The sequence below is a fragment of the Gymnoscopelus braueri genome (genome assembly GCF_963280865.1).
Source record: "Gymnoscopelus braueri genome assembly, chromosome: 16".
Classification (NCBI taxonomy): domain Eukaryota; kingdom Metazoa; phylum Chordata; class Actinopteri; order Myctophiformes; family Myctophidae; genus Gymnoscopelus; species Gymnoscopelus braueri.
In genome coordinates, this window is record NC_137616.1 from 10041519 (window position 1) to 10052829 (window position 11311).

The window sequence follows — 11311 nt, forward strand, 5'->3', positions numbered from 1 at the left end:
CTAAGACAATTCAAACAATGTTATTTTCCTGGCTGTTTATTAATTCCTAAAGGAGGATTCAACACATTAATAATTTGAGTACACAGCTGTAAGAATGTAAAGTTATTAATGAAGCTGAATATTTAAAATGTCTTCATTGTCTTCTCATAGCAGATGTCAGTCTGCAGGAGCATTTAAAGGATTATAAGATCAGTTTGAACAGTCTTGATTGTGTGACAGAACACATCACTGAAGAGACAGGAACCTCCCTCACTGAAATCTACACAGAGCTCTACGTCACGGTGGGAGAGAGTGAAGGGGTTAATAACCAACATGAGGTGTGGCAGATAGAGACACTTTCCAAGAAGAAGACCCTCCATGACAAATCAATCAACTGCTGTGACATCTTTAAACCCCTCCTCCTTGGCAGAGATACACCCATCAGAAGAGTTCTGACCAAAGGCATCGCTGGCATTGGAAAAACATTCTCTGTGCGTAAGTTCACTCTGGACTGGGCAAAGGGTTTGGAAAATCAAGATGTCATTCTCCTGGTTCCCTTCTCATTCCGGGAGCTGAACTTGGTCAAAGATAAGCAGCACAGTCTTCTCACACTGATCCATGTTTTCCACCCAACATTAGAGAAGGTCACAGCAGAGCAACTCGCTGTCTGGAACGTTGGCTTCATCTTTGATGGTCTAGATGAAAGCAGGTTTTCACTGAACTTCCACAACAATGACTTAATTTATGATGTCACAGTGACATCATCAGTGGACGTACTGTTGACAAACCTCATCGAGGGGAATCTGCTCCCATTGGCTGTCTTCTGGATAACTACCAGACCTGCAGCAGCCAATCAGATCCCTCCTGCATGTTTTGACATGGTGACAGAAGTACGAGGGTTCACAGACCCCCAGAAGGAGGAGTTCTTCATGAAGAGATTCAGTGATGAGAAGCTGGCCAGCACAATCATCTCACACATGAAGACATCAAAGAGCATCCACATCATGTGTCACATCCCAGTCTTCTGTTGGATCACTGCTACCGTTCTGGAGGACATGTTGAAGACAGACGAGACAGGACAGCTGCCCAAGACCCTGACTCAGATGTACAGCCACTTCCTGTTGGTCCAGACAAACAGGAAGAAGCAGAAGTATGATGAGTCTCATGAACTGAATCAACAGCAGCTCATGGAGACTGACAGGGAAGTCCTTCTGAAGCTGGGCAGGCTGGCGTTTGAACATCTGCAGAAAAGCAGCATCATGTTCTACCAAGAAGACCTGGAAGAGTGTGGTCTTGATGTGAAAGACGCCTCGCTGTACTCAGGAGTGTGCACAGAGATCTTCAAGAGAGAGAGTGTAGTCTTCCAGAAAACAGTCTACAGCTTTGTTCATCTGAGCATCCAGGAGTTTCTGGCTGCAGTCTACCTGTTCCACTGTTTCACAAAGAGGAACATGGAGGTCCTGAAGACATTCCTGGAAGATGATGATTACAACAGTGACAGTTCCCTCTCTGACTTCCTGAAGGCTGCTATGAAAAAATCCCTGCAGAGTGAGAATGGTCACCTGGACCTCTTTGTTCGCTTCCTTCATGGTCTCTCAATGGAGTCCAACCAGAGTCTGTTAGGAGACCTGCTGGGTCAGACAGAGAACAGACCAGAGGAGATCCAGAGAGCCGTCAACAACCTGAAGGAGATGGTCACTGATTATGACAAAGCTGTCGACACCATCGGCGGCAGCATCACAATCGTCGCCAGATGCGTCGGCGTGTTCATCGGCGGCGCCATCGCCGCCCGCGCCATCATCGCCATCGGTGGCGCCATCGCCGGCGGCGCCATCATCGCCTTCGTCACCGCCATCAGCGCCGCCGAATCCCCCATCAACGTCATCGCCGGCGTCGGCGCCATCGCCATCATCGCCGCCGACACCGCCATCAGCGCCGCCGGCGCCATCACCGGCGTCGCCGCCATCGCCATCATCGCCGCCGCCACCGCCGCCACCAAGAACGGACGGAGAAACCGCAACAACCTGAAGAAGAAGCTTAATGACAGCTTCTCTCATGACAGATGTACCGCCGCCATCGTGGCCGCCATCGTCGCCGCCATCGTCGCCGCCATCGTCGCCGCCGCCGGCGCCAACGCCATCGCCATCGCCACCACCGCCATCGCCACCGCCATCACCACCGCCATCGCCACCGACATCGCCACCGACATCGCCACCGCCGAGAACGGACGGAGAAACCGCAACAACCTGAAGAAGAAGCTTAATGACAGCTTCTCTCCTGACAGATGTATCAACATCTTCCACTGTCTGATGGAGATGAACGACCCCTCAGTAAGTCAGGGGATCCAACAGTACCTGGAGTCAGAGAGCAGATCAGGGAAGAAACTCTCTCAGACCCAGTGTTCAGCTCTGGCCACCATGCTGCAGATGTCAGAAAAGGTTCTGGAGGTGTTGGACCTGGACAAATACAACACAGACATGGAGGGGCAACACAAATTGATCCCAGCTGTGAGGAACTGCACAACAGCCAGGTTAGTAGTCATGTGAATATCAACATGTTAGATCACCTTTCACTTATTATTAAATAAACAACACATGTGATGTAAATTCATTATGAATAAACATACTTAACACGCAAGCATGCACGCACGCACGCACGCACACACACACACACACACACACACACACACACACACACACACACACACACACACACACACACACACACACACACACACACACACACACACACAGACATATACACCTACACACACACTAAGTAATATGTAAACCTGAATACATTTTATGCCCGGGTCCCCAACATGAGATTTGTGATGTTGTAAAAAGAGTTTTTTTTAAAAAAATCTACAAGCTCACAAAAAGGGTTAAAGGGATATTTCACTTAAAAAAAATTATTGGGTCATTTTATTGTCTACTCAGGCTTTTGTGACTCCCCAAGACAGTTTTTAAGTTGCTTGATTCAGTATTTAGATATTTGATATTCATTTTATCAGACACCCCCCTTGCTATACAAACCCATTGTAAGTTCAAACTCAATTTTTTTAACATTTTAGATCAATTAAAAACACCCGTCCTTGGTTCTGGTGACTCATCTTGCCCTCCTAATAGGTGAGGGGGCGGTGTTTCTTCGAATACTTTTTTAATTAATTTTTCTAAATAAATAAAAAATCCCCCAAAAATATTAAAAATAAATGAAAAGGGTAATAGAAAAAACACGGTCTCCTCACGCATTTGAAAGACATTATCAGTCACAAGAACCAAGGACGGGTGTTTCCGAAGAATCTAACATGGTTAAAATGGAGTTTGAAGTTACACTGGGTTTGTATAGGAAGGGGGCGTTTCTGATCAAATTAATATCAAATATCTAAATACTGAATCAAGCAACTTAAAAACTGTCCGTAATGCTCACAAAAGCCTGAGTAGATGATAAAATTACCCTTTTAAAAAAAAAAGTGAAATATCCCTTTAATGTCTGGAGAACTACATAGACGATCTCTTAGTTAACGTCCTTGACAGTGAACTTGGCTGATCTGTTTGATCATTTCTTATTTTACATTAATCTGTCATTACAGACTTGTTGGCTGTGACCTCCAGAAGAGACACATTGAAGTTGTGGCTTCAGCTCTCAGTTCTAATACATCCCATCTAAGACACCTGGACTTAAGTTCTAACCGCGAGCTGAACCTGGATCCGCTGTGTGATGCACTGAAGAATCCTCATTGTAGACTGGAAACTCTACGGTCATATTAATTTACAAAACCTATTTAATCATTTATTTATCATGTGATTATACTATGAATATTGTCGTGATGCTTTATTTGTAGAGTGTGAATAATGTTGATATCATAGTGACACACTTTGACTAGAATAATGATAAGGTACAGTGACTACAGTACGTGTTACAATTAATAACACGTACAGAGCAAACACAAAAAAGTTAGAAGTAGGTAAAATATAACAAAGGAACAGGCAAAAACTAAGGCTGAAGTTTATCTGGCTGGGCAGGTGAAGCTAGGCGAGGTCCATGGATTCGAAAGAAGTACTCACATATTTGTGTGTGTGTGTGCGTGTGTGCGTGCGTGCGTGCGTGCGTGCGTGCGTGCGTGCGTGCGTGCGTGCGTGCGCATGTGCACACACACAGACAGTGTGTGTCATGGTGGCAGTGAAAGGTTGACAGGTGTAGCCACAGTCAAACCAAGGAGAGCATTAGTGGAGGTGTACAGAGGATGCTCTTTTAAGCAATATGCTTATGGTCATTGCTTAGGTTTACTCACTTTAATGAGGAATTACCAAGTTACTTAATACATCAATGCAAGTTGCTTGCTGTACAGTACAGTGGTTCCCCCAGGGGGGTCTGCAAATCATTTTGGGGGGTCCCCAGATGATTATCTTAATATGCAAAAATTACAATTTAAGGACTGACAATTTAAGGACTGACAATTTAAGAGCTCACAACGCCTCGCACTGCGAGGCGTTGTGAGTTTGTAGATCGGCTATTTTCACAGTATTTATCTGTGGAACCGAGTCAAACTAAATACAAATCCTCAACTCCTACAATTCCAAGTGCTTGTCAGGGTGGGGGGTCCCCTGTTCAAATATCGGTGTTTTGTTTTTGGGTTAGGTGTTTTGTTTTTGGGGGGTCGCGGCCTGAAAAGTTTGGGAAACCTTGCTGTAGTTTACAGAGACAACTTTACATCTGTCTTCCACTTCTCTGGTTCTCTGTTCTTACTGACATCCTGTTAAAGGGATATTTCACTTTTAAAAAAATTGGGTCATTTTATCGTCTACTCAGGCTTTTGTGACTCCCCAAGACAGTTTTTAAGTTGCTTGATTCAGTATTTAGATATTTCATTTTCATTTTATCAGACACCCCCCTTGCTATACAAACCCATTGCAACTTTTTTGCAATGGGTTTGGGTCTAACATGTTAGATTAATCAAAAACACCCGTCCTTGGTTCTGGTGACTCATCTTGCCCTCCTAATATGAGGGGGCGGTGTTTCTTCGATTACTTTTTTCATTTATTTTATTTAAAAAAAAAAGAAATCCCCAAAAATTATTAAAAATAAATGAAAAGGGTAATAGAAAAACACGGTCTCCTCACACATTAGAAGGACAATATCAGTCACCAGAACCAAGGACGGGTGTTTCCGAAGAATCTATCATGGTTAAAATGGAGTTTGAAGTTACACTGTTTTTTTTTTTTTTTTTTTTTTATCCCACGATTTTGTAACCCTACTTTTTACACCCAGTGCCAATTTTCTATGTAATCCTGGGCACTACCCTCCCTCTGCCAACCTAGGGAGGCCAGGGCCGAGCGCATGCCTCCTTCAATGCATGAGAGCCTACTGACCTTCTTGTCACCTGACAGGGGAGAGTTTCCCTGGTTGGACGTAGCGCGTGGAAGGAACACGTTATTCCAACCACTGGGTTTGTATAGGAAGGGGGCGTATCTGATAAAATGAATATCAAGCAACTTAAAAACTGTCCGTAGTGATCACAAAAGCCTGAGTAGACGATAAAATTACCCACATTTCTTTTTTTAAGTGAAAAATCCCTTTAATGTCTGGAGAACTACATAGACGATCTCTTAGTTAACTTCCTTGACAGTGAACTTGGATGATCTGTTTGATCATTTCTTATTTTACATGAATCTGTCATTACAGACTTGTTGGCTGTAACCTCCAGAAGAAACACATTGAAGTTGTGGCTTCAGCTCTCAGTTCTAATCCATCCCATCTAAGACACCTGGACTTAAGTGATAACGGGCTGGACCTGGAGGACCTGGATCCGCTGTGTGATGCACTGAAGAATCCTCATTGTAGACTGGTGACTCTACGGTCAGATTAATTTACAAAATGTATTTTCATAATTTATTTATCATGTGATTATACTATGAATAATTGTGGTGATGCTTTATTTGTAGAGTGTGAATAAGGTTGAGATCATAGTGACACACTTTGACTAGAACAATGACAAGGTACAGTGAATACAGTACGTGTTACAATTACAATTGAGATACATTCATCCTTTCTTTCTTTCTTTCTTTCTTTCTTTCTTTCTTTCTTGCTTTCTTAATTTATTTCTTTGTTGTTACGCTGAATAGTCAAGTTGAACCCACGTGCAGACTCAAACACAGAGAGGCAGGAATAAGTCAAAAATCTAAGTGTCTAATGCCTGCCAAGCAGAGCAACACAAAAAAGTAAAAGTTGTCAAAAATCAAACAAAGGAACAGGTCAAAACGAAGGCCAAAGTTTTTCTATCTGGGCAGGTGAGTTGAGGTCCAGGGATCCAGCAGCAACAGAGCTGGCAAACAGAGGAGTCACAAACAAGCTAAGTTGAGACAGGAGCGTGGTGTGCGCTCTGCTCTGTGTTGCAGACAGACAGAGAATTATTTTATAATACGTGGCTGTAAGCAGGTTTTATTTATAGCAGACATTCAAACTTCTGGTGATTTATTTTTCATTTAGACTGAAGAACTGCTGTTTGTCAGAGAGAAGCTGTGAAGTGCTGGCCTCAGCTATCCGTTCTAATCCTTCTCATTTGAGAGAATTAGACTTGACCTTCCTACCTAACATCCTGCCGGAATCTGCACTGCAGATATTCTCTGGATTGGAAACTCTCAAGTGAGTAGACTTGGACTGTGTTCATGTTGGTTAGTGCAGCGATTCCCTTGTTTCATGTTCCAATGACTGGTAGACCAGCAGGGGAACACGCACGCACGCACGCATGCACGCATGCACGCATGCACGCACACACGCACGCACGCACGCACGCACGCACACAACATATTTATTTATTTATATTCACATAAACAGAAGTACAAGAATGCCTTGTACAAAGGACATAAACACTGCCAGTGCAGTCAGATAATGGGAAGTTACAAAGTGCATGTAAGGCAGAACATTGTTACATACAATAATACAATAATGTTGGCATACTTGTCAAACACAGCAGACAACAATCATGGGTAAAGGAAACAACGCCTCCTCCAAACGCACGCCCGCACGCACGCACACACTCCTCGCATTTATAGATAGATTTACATTTGAATCCAACCTACAACAATACATCTCTTGTGCTGAATGAAGTAATAAGTCAGATAGTGGATGACACTAAAGTCACAGAACTCTCACCTCCTGTCAATAATGATGGCAGCAGACAGACATGTCAATGACAGAGAGACACATCATATAAGTTACTGTATATTCAACACTGGCAACAAATGTTTTGGAAATCAACCAATTATGTGTGTGTAGATAAAATAAAAATAGATGTTAACTGTTTATTATTTTGTTTCAAATCAAATTAGAGAAGCAACAGTTTTGGAAGTGCATCATATGTGAATGTGAAAACTGTAATAGAATAGTGCTACTGTCACAGAAACCTTGCTTCTCCATATTTCATTTATTTCTGTTTTCTTTCACAAATGAATGCTATTGCTCATTTTTCTAACCACTTATATACTAATATATACTTCACGTTATGACTGTCCCATGTAAAAGCAGCAAAAATGCCTGATGTACAAGGCAAGCTCACAACACGTTCCATTACCTGTTTCCAAACTTAAAATAATAACTACATGGGATCCATTGGAACACAGGTTATTCTTTCCATTTCCTGAAAAGTCACAGTTTTGTGCTAAATCCAGCTTATCTACTCATACATATTTACTATAATCATGTTAAGAGTTAATTAATGTGCACTAATCTGTGCCAAAAAGAGCATAGAGTTTAAACTGAATCATTCTCAGCTTAAAATATATGGTTAAGAAAGTAATTCATGATTTCAATTGATATATCTAGTTAATATTTTCAAATTAATAATGGTAGATTTATGGCACATACTTTTAATTGAACCGTACAATTGTATATAAAGAATTGTCTAGCATAATACATGTAAGCTGTAGTTTGGCATCAATTTAAACTATTTAGAGGAGTCAGTACCCTATCCCTCTTCTAGGCATGTCATGATATGTGAACATTCTGAGAAAGTTGACAACCATTCAGTGAGAATAGCAGGTCTACAAGCTCAAATGGCAGATCTACAAGTGCAATTAGCAGACCTACAAGCTCAAATAGCAGATCTAACTGGAGAAGACATAGAAAATCACCTCCCGCTCATTTCATGACAGTTGCTCATCCAGCACATACTGCTGCAGTTCCATTTGAGTGTCCTCAATTTAACATTGTGTGACCACGGCCTGCTGGCCAGTACCATGGGAAGAAATAACATTACTCTATATATACAGTAAATATAAAAACAAGAAATGTTTCTAACTCCTCTCCTCCAAGCCAGGCGGCAGAGAGTTTGTCCAGACAGGCTGCCTGGTGAAGATAATGGTAGCAGAAACACTGTAGTGTCAGGTAGTGGAGACGTTGTGTTAGACAGTCAGACATTGATGCATTGTTGTTCTACTTCCTACAGTGTGAAACATGAAGGAAAAAAGATGTGAGTATCTGTCTCTCTGTCTGTCTGTCTGTCTGTCTGTCTGTCTGTCTGTCTGTCTGTCTGTCTGTCTGTGTCAGAATCAGAATCAGAATCAGAATCAGAATCAGTTTTATTGTCACATCACAGGTTTACAAGGTAAAAAAGTGGGTGAAATACATTTTTGTACATTGTGTGTGTCAGTATGCCACATTGACATTGTCTACACTGTTTTATACTCTGTTGGTCCCTCCCTCCCTGGATGCTCTCCTGAAAACTCTTCAGTAGAGCTGAGTCCTTAGGATGAATTCAAAAGCAATTGTTTCTTTAAACACAACTATGTTTCATGGCAACCTGACTCCGCCAAATGGAAGAAGCTTGCGACACACATTTTGTTTCACAGCCTACCGCCCCCATCAGGCTGAGTCAGGTTAGTTTCATGGAACATGGTGGAAGAAGTACTCAGACATTTTACTTAAGTAAAAGTAGCAATACCACAATATAACAATACTCTGTTACAACTAAAAGGCCTGTGTTCAAAATGTTACTTGAGTAAAAGTATTGGCATCAAAATATACTTAAATTACACAAAGTAAAAGTACTAAATGTTTGAAAATAGCCGATCTAACAGCTCACAACCCGTCGTGATGCGACGTGTTGCTATTACTCAATGTATTATTATGAATTATTGAATTCTGGTATTATTATGAATGATCTTTGATTGATTGAGGGAAGCCGGGCGGGGAGGGTGATATCGGTCATTGCACATACTCCTACGGGCTGGGACGGCACCTGTCAGCGGGGAGTGTTGGGTGGGAGAGTAGGATGAAGCTCTACGTACATTTCAAAAATAGCAAAATAGCTGATCTACAAGCTCACAAATTGCATGAATTTGTTTGGTCAAATAAAGGTTGATGATGATGACGATGGCGATATTGTTGATGATTGGATGATGGATCCCTTGCGTGTGTGCGTGCGAGCGAATGATGTTTATAATGTTTACTGACTTATGTTCTCAACAGGTTTCCATCCTCTCACACTGGACACAAACACAGCACACAGAAACCTCTGTCTGTTTGAGAACAACAGAAAGGTGACATGGGTGAGCCAGGCTCAGTCGTATCCTGATCATCCTGACAGGTTTGATGACAGGGCATATGTTATTTGTACAGAGGGTCTGACTGGATGCTGTTACTGGGAGGTAGAGTGGAGTGGAACAGTTGACATAGCAGTGATTTACAGAGAAACAACAGGAAAGGAAGTGATCATAGATGCTATCTTGGACAGAATAACAAGTCCTGGACTCTGGAATGTTACCATGATGCTAACAAATACACTGTCAGACACAATAGTAGGGGCACTGACCTCCCTGTCCGCCCCTCTGGCTCCCACAGAGTAGCAGTGTATTTGGACTGGTCTCCTGGGGCTCTGTCCTTCTACAGAGTGTCCTCTGACACACTGACACACCTGTACACCTTCCAGAACACATTCACTCAACCCCTCTACCCAGTGTTTAATGCTCGTGATTCCTTATTCATGATGCTTGGATATGCAAACCTTTTATACTCAAGCGCAAATACGATCAGAACAGAGTCTGATTGATATTTTTTTCTTTATTGTTTCTTTTTATCTACAAGCTCAAGACACGTTGTGAGCTTGTAGATTGACTATGTTTGGCTAATGTTCCCCCCAGAATGTGGATGCTGGGGTTCAAGTGGTTAAATTTGGGGACAATTTAAATTTCTCTCTTCATATGTCAGTGGCCAGGTCAGAACAAATTTGTCAACCCTATAGTAGAGGCCCTAGGAGGGGTCCACGTGCGACTGCTTATTTTTTTTTCTAGTTTTGATTTTTGGCATCCATAGGACCTCTAATATTGGGATTTTGATGATCCCAAGAAAAAAAGTGGTCCCAAGTGTGTTTTTTTCAATGTTTTATTACCCCTATGAGACCTGGGAGATGGCTGGCTGGAACGCCGGCGAGAGTGTATTTCGGAGACTGTGGAACGCTCAAATTTAGACGTAGCTCAAAGATAGAGATACCATTTGATTCCAGACAACCTCAGGTTTCCAATGAGACCAAACTTTTCATGCTACCTTGTCGGGAAGGAGGCTAAATACCTAATGATTCAAAGTTAAGACAACATTTTGGCGAGGGAAAAACGACCATCACCATTTTCCAAATGGTCCCTTGAGCTGTCACCTCAATATATGTGAATGGAAATGGGTTAAATGGATACCTACAAGCCTCCCCTGTACAGACATGTCAAATGTATGCCAATCTCATGCAGTTTTGGGCAAGAACCATGCAGTGTTTTGCATGCAGTACAAATATGTAATTTCCGCCTATTGTAAAAAGGAGACCACTTTACTGCATCTAAAGCTGTATGAGACCACTGTACTGTATCTATAGCTGCATGAGACCACTGTACTGTATCTATAGCTGTATGAGACCACTGTACTGTATCTATAGCTGCATGAGACCACTGTACTGTATCTATAGCTGCATGAGACCACTGTACTGTATCTATAGCTGCATGAGACCACTGTACTGTATCTATAGCTGCATGAGACCACTGTACTGTATCCAGGGCAGTGGTGGCCTAAAGGTTAGAGGAGCGCCCTCGTTGCCGGAAGGTTGCCGGTTCGAATCCCCGGACCGGCAGGACAAATCTGGGTGGGGAAGTGAATGTTCACCACTTCCCCAACACCGCTGAAGTGCCCTTGAGCAAGGCACTGAACCCCAACTGCTCCAGTGGAGCTGCTTAGTGGCCAACAGCATAAGACTGTTGTTGTACTAGTCAGCTACCAGGTTTTAATGTGTCTGTGTTTCTGTGTGCAGGGCGTTGCTGAAAATGAGCACTTGTGCTCAGCTACTACCCTGGGT

At 42.6% G+C, this 11311-nt stretch overlaps 1 protein-coding gene across 15 annotated transcripts in view; it reads left to right on the plus strand.

The window, feature by feature from the left end:
• The window catches only part of LOC308103142 (NACHT, LRR and PYD domains-containing protein 12-like), a 33317-nt gene extending 22006 nt beyond the window's left edge, over positions 1 to 11311 (plus strand). For 13 of the 15 annotated variants that reach the window (XM_080453005.1, XM_080453016.1, XM_080453018.1 and 10 more), the window contains 6 exons: positions 151 to 2509; positions 3572 to 3739; positions 5665 to 5838; positions 6469 to 6624; positions 8426 to 8449; positions 9448 to 11311. In XM_080453005.1, coding sequence (XP_080309131.1) covers positions 151 to 2509; positions 3572 to 3739; positions 5665 to 5838; positions 6469 to 6624; positions 8426 to 8449; positions 9448 to 9505 — 2939 coding nt within the window. In that variant the 3' untranslated portion in view covers positions 9506 to 11311. The remainder of the gene's footprint in view (positions 1 to 150; positions 2510 to 3571; positions 3740 to 5664; positions 5839 to 6468; positions 6625 to 8425; positions 8450 to 9447) is intronic. The other 2 variants (XM_080453017.1, XM_080453008.1) reach the window with 2 other exon arrangements.